The sequence below is a fragment of the Furipterus horrens genome, unplaced genomic scaffold (assembly GCF_987537825.1).
Source record: "Furipterus horrens unplaced genomic scaffold, mFurHor1.1.pri manual_scaffold_2, whole genome shotgun sequence".
NCBI lineage: Eukaryota > Metazoa > Chordata > Mammalia > Chiroptera > Furipteridae > Furipterus > Furipterus horrens.
In genome coordinates this window covers 150,141,240-150,156,810 of record NW_028327172.1, presented here as the reverse complement: position 1 = coordinate 150,156,810, position 15,571 = coordinate 150,141,240, and the positions used below count along the sequence as shown (strand labels likewise).

The 15,571-nt window shown below is 35.4% G+C and overlaps 1 protein-coding gene across 6 annotated transcripts in view; it reads left to right on the top strand.

The window, feature by feature from the left end:
* The window catches only part of ARHGAP21 (Rho GTPase activating protein 21), a 140,232-nt gene that overhangs the window by 62,677 nt on the left and 61,984 nt on the right, over positions 1-15,571 (top strand). For all 6 annotated transcript variants that reach the window (XM_090266621.1, XM_090266620.1, XM_090266624.1 and 3 more), the window contains 2 exons: positions 1,005-1,184; positions 3,769-3,793. In XM_090266621.1, coding sequence (XP_090122747.1) covers positions 1,005-1,184; positions 3,769-3,793 — 205 coding nt within the window. The remainder of the gene's footprint in view (positions 1-1,004; positions 1,185-3,768; positions 3,794-15,571) is intronic.

Here is a 15,571-nt window from a genome sequence, read left to right as displayed (position 1 = left end):
TGGACAAGTTCAGTCATTGTAATGGGAGGGCAGATAGGAGAACAAGAGCACAGTTGCAGGTAGGCGGGTAAATGCACAGGCCATTAAGTTGTCACCTTATTGCTTGGGTTTTTTCAGTGTAGCAGAAAGCAGGGTCACCAGCTGCAAGTGAGAATGGGGGAGAAGGGGTGAATTAGTCATTGAGGATGAAAAGACCTGAGAGATTTATCATTGACAGACAACACTAATTTTAGTGGTCATGAACTTAGAGTGAAAATAGTCAGCTTAGTTTTTTCCCTCCACCCCTGTTCAGCTCTGTAGGTGCAGGCCCACAGTAGGCATTGTTGATTTATCTAGGGTTAGGTGACTTTGAGGAAGTTAGAGAAAGGCAAAGGAGTGAATTGAAGCTGGCTTAAGGGAGAAATGAGGGTCTGCTCAGATTGAAGAAGCATAAGGGTTGGGGCATGAGAGGGAATGAAGAATGAAACCCTTAATTTGAGATTATGAATGGTGAAAGCCAAGAGCGGAGGAGAAGAGATCAAAGAATGGTAAGGCCAAGGTAGTAGAAGGATATCTATGGGACATTTAATTTATGCTCAGAACCTGAAGGCCTTACCTATTATTTGCTAACATTGTTGCTGTTGGACCATCTGGTAACAGCTCTTGTATTCTTTACTTGGTGAGAGTTTCATGTCTGTTCTTTCATAGTTCCTTAGTCCTTAGTGCTCTATATGATTTTCTTGGCGTTATCTTTCATTTCTTCTATTGAATTTAAATTTTAGCTGTTACATTTCTAATTTTGAAGAGTTCTTGCTTCTGATTAACTTTTCATACCATCCCTTTCTAGAAAACAAATTGATTTTTGATGGTCTGCATGATTTGTGCTAGTACATATAGTTCATTACACCAGAATATAGTTCTTTTTCTCCACTCAGAGAATTATATATATTTTTATATATAATTTTTTTCTAAGTGAGGAAGTATATTGTGTTAGTAGTTAATATTTCAATATATTTTCATTTTAGGTATCAAAAAGTAAAGATGGAAAAGAACAAAGTGAAACTGTATCACCATCTGAAGATGAAGCATTCTCCTGGCCAGGTCCCAAAACAGTTATATTGAAAAGAACGTCTCAAGGTTTTGGTTTTACATTAAGGCATTTTATTGTTTATCCCCCAGAGTCTGCAATTCAGTTTTCATATAAGGTAAGAGAAATAATTAAAGTAACTTGAAACAAAAACAAGGCTATTCCTATCTCTTTTCTTGTCTTCCTCTCATTTTCCTCTTCTATCTTAGAAGTGTTTTTTTTTTTTGTTTTTTTTTTTTATATTCTTTTCAGTATTTTTCTACCTACTAGAACAGGAATTTTTATATTCTCTGAACGGTTATACTTAACTCCAAAGCTGCTTCTTTTTTTTTTTTTTTTTAGTATTTCTAATTTAAAATCATTCTACTTTTTTTTATCATGTAGCTGTTTTTCTGCCATCTAGAAGGGTAGTGAGTTTTCTGGGCAGAGAATGCAGAGGAAATAGTGTATTAAAATATTTTGACAGTTAGAAAAAGTTATTGGGATTAGAATGATACTTGACTTTAGAGTGTGTAATATAATGGCAAACCAGAACCTGAAAACATAGCCTCTTACCAAGGTGAATTATGTTTATGTGTTTCAGTGTATAGTGGTAGCATGATCTAATGTGGGGCAACATGGAATACTTATCATAGCAGCTGACACACTGAACACAAGCTCTGTGTTCTTCACTATTCTTTATGAACATTACTCTGTGTTGTTATTAACCCTAAATGACATAACTGAAAACTGATCTGAGTCACATAATGAGTAAGTCGTGGACCTAGGATTTTTAACTTGCCAATAGTTAGTGCTTAACTATTGTACAATAATATAAGAAATAATGATATTTATAGGAGTTGTGAACGTTGGCCAATCCAGTACTTTTGGCTTCGAGATTTCCATTTAAATTTGAGGGAATTAAATTAGAAGATTAGAAAACCCTTTCTAACTCAAAATTTCTATGACTCTAGGGCTGTCTTTTAAAACATAGTGTCAAATTGCTTTTGGAGACCACACTCTTTATTATCTCTTTCCAGTAAAATGTCTTAAAGGATAAACTTTTTAAAGGACTTAATAGTTTTTAAGAGTTATGAATAATTGCTACTTTTGGAATTAAAATTTACCAGTTTGGGGTTCCTGAAATGTCTATAAAACTACTAACTGGATTTTCTAAGAATCTACTTTATCCTGAAATGTCTAACATAGTATTCCTCCCATGTCAGGTCACATGTGAGACCACTTGCTAATTTAGGAATCCCTTTCTTTAGTTACATATTAAGGCTGAATCTATTTTTGTCTTTTCATTTTCCTTTGTTTTGAAGAAGAGTTTTTGGTCATGATGAATATATAGTTAGTATAATTTTATAAGAATTTTATCAAACACAGGTTAAAAATATGTTAACATTATTATTTCCATTATTGGAAAATACTTCTAGAAGTTTTAATAACACAGTATAATTGTTAACAGCACAGTCATTGGAGTCAAATGAGCCTGGGTTTGCGTCCCATCTCTGCCCCTTGTTAGCTCTGTGACCTTGGATCAGTCACCTAACGGACAATAACAGCATCTTTCTCACAGATTGTTTTGTTGCTTAAATGATATAATGTATGTAAAACACTTACTACAAGAATTGGTTTAGAGTAATCACTTGGTAAACTTTAGATGTTAATGCTAAGATTATGTAACATAGATATTCTTGCAAATAGGTCTGTCTTATACATTTTACATAGAAAATAGATCTTGAAATCTCTTTTTAATTAAGAAGTTTTCTGCATTTACTTCAAAGGAGATTTTAAAGAATTCCTATTGTATAACTTCTAGAAAGTGTGCAATTAATACAACAATGTCTTAATTATGTCACTTAGCTAATAACATTACCAGTCTCGGAACAGAGCTTAAAACCAGAAAAAGATAGATGGAGGATAGGGCAAAAGTAGGTTTTTTTAGTTGTTCATATGGAAAATAATACAATAATTAATAACTAGTAATACAAGAATAAACTGTGTCTTGTGTACTCAACTGTAAACATACTTTTGTCCCACCCTATATATTTGCAGAGCGAAAATAAAGGTCATAGGTATATAATAAATTATCATCCCTTCACGAAATGTCTTTTTTCTTTCTATAGTAGATTGTAGCTTTCATATTATAAGTGGTTCAACATATGTTTGAATAAATGTATTTGTATACGAGTTTTTCAAAGTTGCTTTACTGATTTCCCTGCTAGAAGTGACTAAATAGAAGCAGGACAGCCTGGTAGCAATGAGTGAAACCAAATAGATAAACCTCAGAATGAATACTAGAAATTAAATAAATAGCATATTGGAGCCACTCAATTTATATAAACACTTCTGGGTCCTGTGATAGACCCAAAAGGCACATTTTATTATAGTACAGTGGGTGATGACCAGCCTGGCCCTGTCTCCCAAGCTGTAGGTTCATCTCTCCAGCTGCCTGCTTTTGACACCTTCACTGTCGGTGTCTCATACTCAGTGTCAGAAACTGGACTCCTGATGTCTTCCTTCTAAGTTGGCTTCACCCATACTCTTCCTGTCTGTTTATGAAGACCCCATCCTTCTGGCAAAAGGCATTATTACCCAGATTGTAACTGGCACATTTTGGGGAGGGCAGTTTGAATTGGATTGAGCTTTGCTGTGATTTCACTAGGGTTTATAAATATGTATTCATATATGGATATAATATATTTTTTATTTTGTAGGATGAAGAAAATGGCAACAGAGGAGGTATGCTATAAAGATTTAGTTTTTCTCTGAATGTTTTTCTATTCATTTCTTCCTGTTTTTGAAGTAATTTAAATAAGATTACTTAGTTTTTAGAGTTAAAATATATAACAGTTCTTAGATGTGAGAGTCATAGAAATTGAGTATTTTACTGTAGATTTCATTGTCTCATCATAATTTGAACAAGTGATGATTTTATTGTTAATCATGTATTAGTGTTTATGGGCGGAATATGTCATTGATTCTGGGGAAAGTAATTCTGACATTGTTATTCAGTTAGTAGTCTAGACTTTCAAAAGTTGCCAGAATCTGTACAGTTTTCATATATTCTTTCTCTAATGTTATATACTTATATAACCATGGTATAATTAACAAAATTAAGAAACTAGCATTGGTATGATACTATTACCTAAATTACAGACTTTATTTGTGTTTTTACCAATTTTTCTACTAGTGTCCTTTTTCTGTCCCAGGATTCTGTCGCATTCACTTGTCACATCCCCTCTGATTCCCCAAGTCCTCATCTTTCCTATATTTCATGTTCTTGATGCTTTTGAAGAGTAGTTGTCAATTGTTTTGTAGAATGCTCTCAGTTTGGGTTTGTCTGATGCTTTCTTATCATTAGTTTGAAGTTAAACATTTTTAACAAGAAATTATATGAGTGTACTCATCTGTGTAAAGTTCTATAACTATGTCCTTCTACATATGTTAGAAGCATATTTCTCCCAGTGAAGATCAGCATGTGAGAAGCATGAGACTATAGATGCTGTGTGTCCAAGAGATTATCTGGGCATCAGCACATTGTTCTATAAGGGATCCATCCTCTTTTCTCTTGCTGATCCTGGTTTTGTAAATTTTCCCTTTTCCCACTAATGCGTATTTCTAACCCATGCCAAGTAACATTTGGACTTCATCCTGAATCCTGGTGCATGACAGATGGTGACACAGGAGTGGCCCATCTTGCACAACAGTGACAACTATGAAGGGTCTTACCTGGCCCTACACTCTCAGATTACTTTTGATAGTGCTGGAAGAAACTATTTTCTCTCATTTTAACCCTTAACATAATCATTCTTAGATTTTAAATCTGATGAGGAGTATTACAAAGGTTCATCAGCAGGTGAGTGGATGAATAATTTGAACTATATCAATAAAAGGGAAATTTACTCAGAAAAAAAGATAGTGTTATTAGTACCCATACATATAATATAGTGAATCTCAAACATATTATACCCAGTGAAAGGCACAAAAGAGTACATATTATATTATTCCATTCAGAAGAAATTCTAGAACAGGCAAAGCTAATCTATGGTGACAGAAAGCAAATTAGGGATTGTCTAGGACCAGCAGAGTACTGGCAGCGAAGGGGCACAGGGAGCTTTATGGAATGACAGAAAAGTTCTTCTTGATACCATTATCTTCACTGAAATGGTTGTTTCACAATTTATGTATTATCAAAATACTATACACTTAAAATGGGTGCAAATACGTAGTGCCCGTAAATGTATGCTTTAGAGTCTACACTTGTTACCAAAGATGAGCTCTAAATTTGCTTTTAAGCTTTTCTAGTGGCCAAAAAAAGAAAATACAGTTAAGTAAGGATTCACAATATGCATAGGAAAAATAACACCCTGTTTGCACTGATGTCTGAGACAGATTTCTCCTATGGGCCCTCACAATGGAAAACAAAGAGTAACAGAGTAGATAGTATCCACACAATTTCATCTCTTCATATGGCTCTTCTTAAACAGGTCCCTCAGTGTAAGCAAATTTCAAAACCCCAAGGTCCAATTCAGTTTAAAGGGCTTCTCAACTGGGGACAGTTTTGCTCCCCACTGGAGAGTTGGCAACATTTTAGACACTTTTGGTTGTCACAGTTGAGAGGAGGGTGCGGTGCCATTGGCATCTAGCAGGCCAGAGATGGCGAACATCCTACAGTGCACAGGATAGCATTCCATGACAAAGAATTATTTGACCCAAAATGTGAATAGTGCTGCTGTTGAGAAACCCTGGATTACAGTAATAGATACCAAAACAATGTGGCCCAACTGTATAGGTCCCCAAGAGTCCAGCTTGATCTAATGACAATAGTCTGATCGTTTAGGAGACTGGATATTCAAGACCACATCTCCAGTCATCTTTTAAAAAAAATTTTTTTTTTAAAGATTTTATTTATTTATTTTTAGAGAGAGGGGAAGGGAAGGAGAAAGAGAGAAACATCAATGTGAGGTTGCCTCTTACACGCCCCCAACTGGGAACCCAGCCCGCAACCCAGGCATGTACCCTGACTGGGAATTGAACCAGCAATCCTTTGGTTTGCAGGCTGACACTCAATCCACTGAACCTCACCAGCCAGGGCTCCATTCATCCTTTATGAGTATTACCCTTTACAGCTGAATTTCAATCTGAATTGAGTTACTGCTGTTGTTTGGGGTTAAATTATCTGGCTCTTCTACTGGCATTCCATGTTGTCGGTGAAAGAATAATTATGACTAAGGAAAAGGTTAACATTTTAGGAAAACATAGAGTTCACATAATAACAACTAGAAGATAATTGAAATGTAATAAAAAGTTAACATCAGGGATCTGACAGATTGAAGAAGAAAATAATCATAAACTCAGCTAACAAAATTAAAATCAATAATTTAAAAGACTAGGGGAGGAATTAAAATAAACAAAATTAAGACTTAAGAGAAATACAAATTCAAGCACCCTACTTCCTGGCAAAGCAAGGCTCATCAAAGTAAGTTCCTTATGAAGTCCAGAATATCATACATTTTCTTTCTAAGAAGAATATTTGAAAAGTTATGAGAGTAACTACAGAAATTGTTTTGGGGACTTAATCTCTACCACGCATCATAATACATGTTATTATCCGATTTATTCCTCACTATAATGGTGTGAGATGTGAGACAGTATTCCTTCCCACTAAGAAAGATGTAAAATAACTCGTCCAAGACCCCATGGCTACGTGACAGAGCTCTGTGTGTCCAAATCAGGTGTGTCTAACTTTGAAGTCCATCTTCTTTTAACTCAGCCACTTTACTTCATTGATTTAAAGTCTCTTTCTTCATTTCTTTAGTTCTCTTTAAAAATGTCTTTAAAAAGAGTTTGACTTATATAGGGTCAATAGTGAATAAAAATAGGATATATTTAGAATGTTACAAAATTAACTCTTAACTTTCACAGAGCAGAGATTCTACAAATAAGGAAAAACTTGATTTAAATTTGTGACTACCTAAGGACAAAGAGGTCACACAGAAGTCAGGGATATCACAAGTTTAAAGGCCCCGAACATCTTATAGGAACAACCATCACTAGTTCTTCAATATGAAATATGTGGCTAGTGGTGTGGACCTGGGAAGTTTGAGATTTAGAATTACTCGTACCTTTGCCCTGGTTTGCTCTTGCCATCTCAGTTGTGAGTGGGGGTCAGAAGCTAGTGCACGGAGGGCCTACTTAGCTTAACTCACCAACCACCAGAACACATTCAATGTGAGAAAAACTTCTGACTTCTGCACAATTCCTAATAGATCAGGTTTTAGAATGCAACCTATTTAGAGACAGACTACATATAATTTATTCATTTAATTAAACTGAATATTATGATTTTAGTAGTCTCACTTCTTTTAAAATTTATTTTCAAGCGTATTGAGATTATGAAATCCTTTTCTGTGAATCTTGTTTTAATTAAATAGAATCCCAGCCTCCAGTGTAATGATCCTGAGTCAAAGCCTAGAACCACTGGAGAGAAAATAATTGCCAGAATTGTATTCAAATTTTTAAGAGATCCTGTTATAATGCCAGAATTCTGTGAAACAGTGGAAAGGTTTTGTTTTGATATTCTTTCTTTTTGGAAACAGAAGAGAATCTCTTTGCCACTTAATTTTCTGATTATCCTTCTTACCCAATTTCCCAATCTGTTTCTTATATCCTATATAAATTTTTTAAAATTTATTTTTCATTTTTGTTTTTTATACAATATGCAAATAACGTTTACAAGGAAAAAAGCCGTTAAGGGAGAAAAATATTTTTTGGTGATAATAGTTGCTTGAAGATAATTGCTATCTTGTTGACATCCTATTGTCCTTAAATGTCTGAAGCAAATATTTGTAAATAATCAAAATAGATAAGAAAGTTTGTAATTACTATTAGTTTTTATTCTTCCATGAGCAAAAATTTTCTCTTAGTTTAGTCCAAGGGGTATTTCCAAGTGTTATAAAATAGTGATTTTAAACATTTTCATTTTATGGCACACTTAAGTTAATTACTAAAATTCTACAACTCAGCAAAAAATATACTTTTTTGCAACCTGACAAAAAAATAGGTATAATTTTGATTGACTCACACTGGCTGGCTATTGTTGTGTTGGCTGCTGTCATTTGTTTATTAGACCATCTAAGGAAAGAAAGGTTACTACTACTCCTGACTAAATAGTCAGGTATTGCATGTTTTAAAAATTCTTGCAGCATATCAGTTGAAAGTCACTATTGAAAAATGTTATGTCATTTGTTAGCTGCTTAAATAACTATAGGATTTCTCCTTTGGCTGTAAAATTTATATTCAAGCACTTTAATAGGAGAAACAAAAAGTAACTCGGGAATGTATAAATTTATCAGTAGTAAAAATTTATATTTTGTAAGTTGCTTTTTTTTTCCCTGAATAAACAACTCCATAGCCTAGTAGAGTTTTCTAATAACCAAGACTCCTTTTTTAAAATGTTTTATTGATTATACTGTTACAGTTGTCCCAATTTCTTTTATCTCTGCTCCCCTCCACCCAGTGACCCCCCTCCCTCCAGTTGTCCCCCCCTCTTAGTCCCTGACCATTGGTTGTGCATATAGTTCTTCTCAACATCTTCCTGTCTACTCCACTCCCTCCTACTATGCTTCTTAATTCCTGTACCATCTCCCTCCCTTTCCCCCTTCCCCCGCCCTGCTGACCTCCCCCCAATATGTTCCCCATACCCATAATTCTTTTTCCACTCTCGTTGCCTACTTAGTTTGCCTTTGTTTCAATTCCCTAGCTTCTGTTGTTGGTTGTTGTGATGAAGTTTTCATTTTAATGTTCATAATTTTGATCCTTCTTCTAAACCAGTCCCTTTAACATCTCATATAATAGTGGTTTGGATCTAATGAACTCCTTCAGTTTTGCTTTGTCCTGGAAGCACTTTCTCTGCCTTTCTATTGTGAATGACAGTTTCGCTGGATAGAGTATTTGTGGCTGTAGGTTTTTGATTTTCATTACTTTGAATATTTCTTGCCAGTCCCTTCTTGCCTGCAGCGTCTCCTTTGAGAAATCAGCTGACAGTTTAATTGGGACCCCTTTGTACATGATTCTTTTCTTCTCTCTTGCTGCTTTTATGATTCTCTCTTTATCTTTAATTTTTGACATTTTGATTATAATGTGTCTTGGAGTGGTTCTCCCTGGGTCCAGTTTTTCTGGAATTCTCTGTGCTCCTGGACCTGTAAATCTATTTCTTCCCCAAGTTTGGGAAGTTCTGCCTCATTATTTTTTCATATAATTTTTCTATTTCTAGTTCTTCTTCTTCGCCCTCTGGCAATCCTATAATTCGAATGTTCGTTCGCTTATAGCTGTCCCAGAGGTTTCTGAGCCTCTCCTCACATTCCTTACTTTTTGTTTCCTCTTTCTGCACTGGTTGACTGTTTGTTCCTTCCCTATGTTCCGATTTGTTGATTTGATCTCTGGTCTTCATTTCCTTACCACTTGTCTCATATGTGTTTTTGTTTGTTTCAGTATGACTAGCTTTCATTCCTTCCCCGTCTTGTTCCAAATCTTTTGTTAATTCTGTAAGCCACCTTATGACTATAGCTCTGAACTGAGCCTCAGAAAGATTTATTTGCTCATCGGTTAGGTCCCTCATCTGCTGCCTGGTGAGCTGCATCACTAGGGTTCCAATCATGGTCTGTTTCATCCCGACAGTTTTTTGTTTTCCTTTGTTTCCTGGGTGGGCTGTAGGGGGCGGCGCCCCGTGCACTCATCACTACTGGCGACTGCGATCTTTTTCATGGCTCTGTGGTGCTTTGTGTTGGGGCGGGGGTCCAAGATGGATTCCTGCCGTTACTCTTGGCTTAGAGACCGGGAGGTTCCTTCCCCATGGCCTCACCGTCCAAGGCAATCGGGGGGTCTGCCTTCCCCAGCGTTGGAATCGCGAGCTGCCAGGTCTCGACTGCTGCCGGGATTGCTCCTCTGGTGTTTTCTCGCAGTCCCGCCGCTATCCCCGCTGCTACAGCCCGACCTTTCCGTTCTGATTCCGATCTCGGCCCTCCTACCCATCCAGACGAGCACCGCTGGTTTATAACTTCATGCGTTGGGCTTCCATGTAGTTTTATTTTCTGGAATTTCTGGTTATCTTTGGTTTTGAGGTAGTTGTATTCCTACTTAGCTGTGGAGGGAGACAGAGCGTGTCAGTCTAAGCCTCCATCTTGGCTGGAAGTCCTCACCAATCTCTAATAACCAAGACTCCTTTAGTGGCAGGAAATAGAAACTCCCTTAAACCACCTCTGGAAAGATGTGTGAATTCTAAAAACTAACAGGGAATTTCCAAAGTCAGGCACCATAGGAAACCCAAGGAACCACAAGTATTAGAATTGGGCCCTGGAAAGCTACTAAATACAGAGTAACAACAACAGCAGCAACACCTGGGCTTTGATCTTCCAGAAACTCAGACTCTGGTGTAGGAATGTTTAAATGACTTTCACAGTTAGTTTTGATCATACATGATTTTTCTCCTGAGCTGGCTTATGTATAAGATACAATCCTTACGATATCTTTTTTTCTTCGTCTTTCATTATGATAACTTCCAGTTCCTGAGAGAGAAATCTCATTGGCCCACTTCACCATTTTAAACCAGCTGTACAGTACCCACTGTGTTTAGATATCAAATGTTCTTCATTTTAATGAAGAGGTAAATTCTGTTTAGCTGAGAAAATTTGGTATATTTTAAGCCATTAATTTTTATTAACAGGTTGAAAATCTATTCCCTCAAATAAATATAATGCTAAAATGTGAACATAATAATTTATTGTGAGAAGATACTCTTACTATGCGCAGGTTTAGGTCTGGTGTAGTTGTATGGTATCAGAATCATGCTTCATTACTTTTAAGGTGCAGCAATACTAACTGAGCTCCGTGGATCTCTTCTGATGTCTTTGGGAAGGATTGTTAACTGAACTGTTAAGGATCCATTTTTAACTGTATTGATAGCTTAAGCTATTTGAGTTCCTCTGGTAGTTAGGTAAATATTCTTTTTAGTTGCATATTTTTATTGATTTTTAGTACTTTTTAGTAGAATAACCACAAGTATTTGAAGTTGTCTTGAACATATTTTAGGAAGTGGGGATGATGATGGTAATGATGATAATGATGAAGAAGATGACGTAGGAGTGATTGTGGTGGTGGTTGGTGGTAATGATGGTGATAGCATGGTGGCAGTGGCAGTTACTTATATTGTGTCAAGCAGTGTTCTAAGACTTTCCAGGGATGAATTTATTTCATCCCCTCAACAACTGAGGGGCAGATATTATTATTACTTCTATTTTTAGGGGAGGAGAGTGAGGCAAAAAGTTTTTCTATAACTAGCAAATGGCAGTGTTGGACTACAAACTTTGGCAGTCTAGTTCTAGAGTTTCCTCTCAATTTCTACGATGGCTTCTCAGAAAGTTCTTTACTCTTATATAATTCATTCTTGAAAACATATTAAAGGAGTATTAAAGATCCTTAATTCAATTTCCAGATACAATTTGACTAATGTAGTATTAACATTTAATACTTGTTCTTTAATTTTCTTCTTTATCTTTGTAATTGCAAATGTCCTATTGGTGTAAGTCTATTGAGCTTAAAGATGAATCTTTTTTGCTTTATTATTTGTAATTGATTTCCATCTTTGATTCAGTTATATTTTTGATACCTCTTTTTGGTATTGTTTTATGAAATGATAAGGGCACTCATAGGAGTTTACCAAAAATACATGAAATATTTATCTGGGAAAATATTTATACAGGCATTTTCATAGCTGTTTTATTCATATTAAATAAACACTGGATTGGACCTAAATGCTCATCAACATAATAAATAGATAACCAATTTGGGGTATATTAATATACACAGCATCATGTATCAATCTCATTAACATTTCTCACATTGATGAAATACACATAACATAAAATTTGCCATTTTAAAGTGAACAATTCAATGGCAGTTTATACAGAATTAAAGGACATATGTGAAATGTACATCTGCTACCTCTGCTTGATTCCAAAATATTTCATTATCCTGAAAGGAAACCCATATCCTTTAAGCAGTCATTGGCTATTCCTTCTTCTCCGGTCTTTGGCAACCACCAATCTGTTTTTTATCCATAGGGACTTACCTATTATGGATATTTCATATAAATGGAATTATTCAATAGTAACCTTTTTTTGCTCAATTAAAACATTTTAAATAGAGTTTAGAAAGAGGGGGGAGAGAGAGAGAAACATTGATTTGTTGTTCCACTAATTTATTAGTTGGTTCTTGTATGTGCCCTGACTAGGGATCAAACCCACAACCTTGGCATTTCAGGACAATGCTCTAACCAACAGAGCTACCTGGCCAGGGCCATAACCTTCTTTCATATGGCTTCTTCCACTTGTGTAATGTTTTCTCTGTATGTGCCATGTGTCAGTACTTTATTTCTTTTTATGGCTGAATAACTTTCAATTGCATGTATGTACCACAATTTGCTTATTCATTCATCTAGGCTTTTCTACCTTTCTATTTTGATTAGTGTTGCTGTGAACATGTATAGACAAGTGTTTGTTAGACCTTTTTCTTTTCACATCTTTGGGGTATATGTCTTAAGACTGGAATTACTGCACTATACAGTAATCCTATGTGTAACATTTTGAGGAACTGCTAAGTTGTTTTCTACAGCAGCTGAGCCATTTTACATTCCCACCAGCAGTGTTTAAGGGTCCTAATTTCTCCACATCCTCACCAATGCCTGTTACTTTTGGTTTCTGTATTATAGTGAACCTAGAGACTATGAAGTGATATCTCCTTATAGTTTTGCTTTCCCTTTCCTTAAAGACTGATGGTGTTGAGCATCTTTTCATGTGGTTGTTAGCCATTTGTATATTTTCTTTGAAAATGTGTTTATTCAAGTTCATTGCCCATTTTAAAAACAGGATTGTTTGTCTTTTTGTTTTTGAGTTGTAAGTGTTCTTGATATTAGACCATTATCAGATCAGTGACTCTCATATATTTTATTTTATAGATTTGGGAATTTTTGAATATTTACATTTAATATATTTTAATGATAATTTATTGTTTAAGCTCCTGATTAATTTTGAAATATCTATTTGTATTTTTTTTTTAATTTCTTATATTTCTCTTCTTTTTTTTGACATTAAATATATTGCCATTTATTTAGTGGTTTTTCCTAGAAAGTATATGCAAGTTTATTAAAGTCTAATGCTAACTAATGTTTTATTCTCCTGAAACAATATAAGGGTTTTATATTGTTTTACTAACTCTACTTGTCTCCTTCTTACCTCCTTTTTACCTTTGTGTGTATTGTAATGCTTTCAGCTTTTGTTTTTTCTGAAAGGTCTTTGTTTTGTCCTCATTTTTGAAAGATATTATTGCTGCTACAGAATTCTAGGTTGATACCTTCTTTCAGCACATTGAATAAGATAGTATTTCACTCTTGATTTCTATTCTTGTTAGTAAGAAGTCGTTTTGATTTATTGGGTCTTTGAAGGCAAACTTGTAAAATATCTGCTGATAAGATTTTCTTTATGTCTGGTGTTTGGCTAGTTAGTAATGATTAGTCTAGGTGAGAATTTGTTTTTATTTTTCTTGTTTGCGATTCATTTGAGCTTCTTGTATCTGTGGATTAATTTCTATCACCAGTTCTAGAACATTTTCATTTAGCATCTCTGCCCCTCTGTACCCCAGTGCTCTCTTTAATTCTTTTGAGGTCACAAAACTCATTTTACATTTTTTTTTACCCTTTTCCCCTTGGCTCCTGAATTCTCTATTTTGGGGGCTACATTTTAGATACTCTCTTCCAATATATTTTGATAATTTTCTTCTTAGCTGCTTGAGTTTTAAATTTTTATTATTACAAGTCCTTGAGAGACTGCACCAAATGAACTTGATCACTTGTAGTTTTCTCTTTACTATTCTTAGGCTTATTTTAAAAATTTATTCAGACATGGTAAACTGATTTGTTTTATAATCTGTTTGGTAATTCCATTATCAGGAGAATTTGTGAGTTTTTCTCTTTTTTGTTTTCTCTGCCTGTTCTAGCTTGGAGTGGGTTTTTATTTGCTGTGTATAATTGACTATTCTATGTTAGTTGACCTTCAAAAATTACTACTGGAAATTCTTTTAAGTTGATTGGTACTTGCTTTTATCCAGAGCCAGGCTGTTACTTGATTTGGCTTACATATCTACGTAAAGTTTGGCATATAGTCATGTCTTAGAGATTGATCTTCCCTTCTTCCCCTCCTCCCTTTCCTACTTTGCATAGCACCAAAGTAGCCATTGGGGTGGGAGCATTATTTCCAGTTACCCTACTCATAAGTGTGGAAGAATCTCCTGATAGGAGTCCCAACTGGACAGAGCTTGGACTTTTTCTTTTGCTTGCTACATGGAGAAGCCCTTTAGTATGGAAGCTCGTATTCACTAGACGGGACATATATTACTGATACTAATAGTATTTTGGGGTATAATTTTCTAGTAGCTAGGCATATATATGTATATGTTGTACTACAGTTCAAATATAAATTAAGCACTTCTTTTTTTTAAAGTATATTTTATTGATTATGCTGTTAGAGTTGTCTTAATTTTTTTTCCCTTTGCTATCCTCCACTCAGTACCCTGCTTCCCTCCAGCAGTCCCACCCCACTTAGTTCATGTCCATGCGTCATGCATGTAAGTTCTTTGGCTTCACCCTTTCCTATACTATTCTTTTTGTATTTTTTTATGTATATTTTATTGATTATGCTGTTACAGTTGTCCCAGTTTCTTTTCCCGTTGGTCCCCTCCGCCCAGCACACCTTTCCCCCAGCAGTCCCACCCTCCTTAGTTCATGTCCATGAGTCGTGCATATAAGTTCTTTGGCTTTACCCTTTCCTGTACTATTCTTAACATCCCCCTGTCTATTCTGTACCCTCTCACTATGCTTTTAAAAATTTTAAGTATATTTTATTGGTTATGTTGTTACAGTAGTTCCAATTTTTTTCCCTTTGCTCCCCTCTGCCCAGTACCCCACTTCCATCCAGCAATCCCACCCCCCTTAGTTCATTTCCGTGTGTCGTGCATTTAAGTTCTTTGGCTTCACCCTTTCCTATATTATTCTTAACTTCCCCCTGTCTATTCTGTACCAACCAATGATACTTAATCCCTGCACCATTCCCCCATTTCTCTCCCTCCCACCTGATAACCCTCCAAATGATCCCCATACTTATGATTCTGTTCCTATTGTGGTTGTTTGCTTAGTTTGTTTTTGTTTTTATTTTTTAGATTCTGTTGTTGATAGTAGTGAGTTTGTTGTCATTTTAATGTTCATAGTTTTTATCTTTTATTTTTTTTATAAGTCCCTTTAACATTTCTTATAATAATGGCTTAGTGATGATGAACTCCTTTAGTTTTTTACCTTGTCTGGAAAGCACTTCATCTGCCCTTCCATTCTAAATGATAGCTTTGCTGGATAGAGTAATCTTCATGATAGGTCCTAGCTTTTCATGACTTTGAATACTTCTTGCCAGTTCC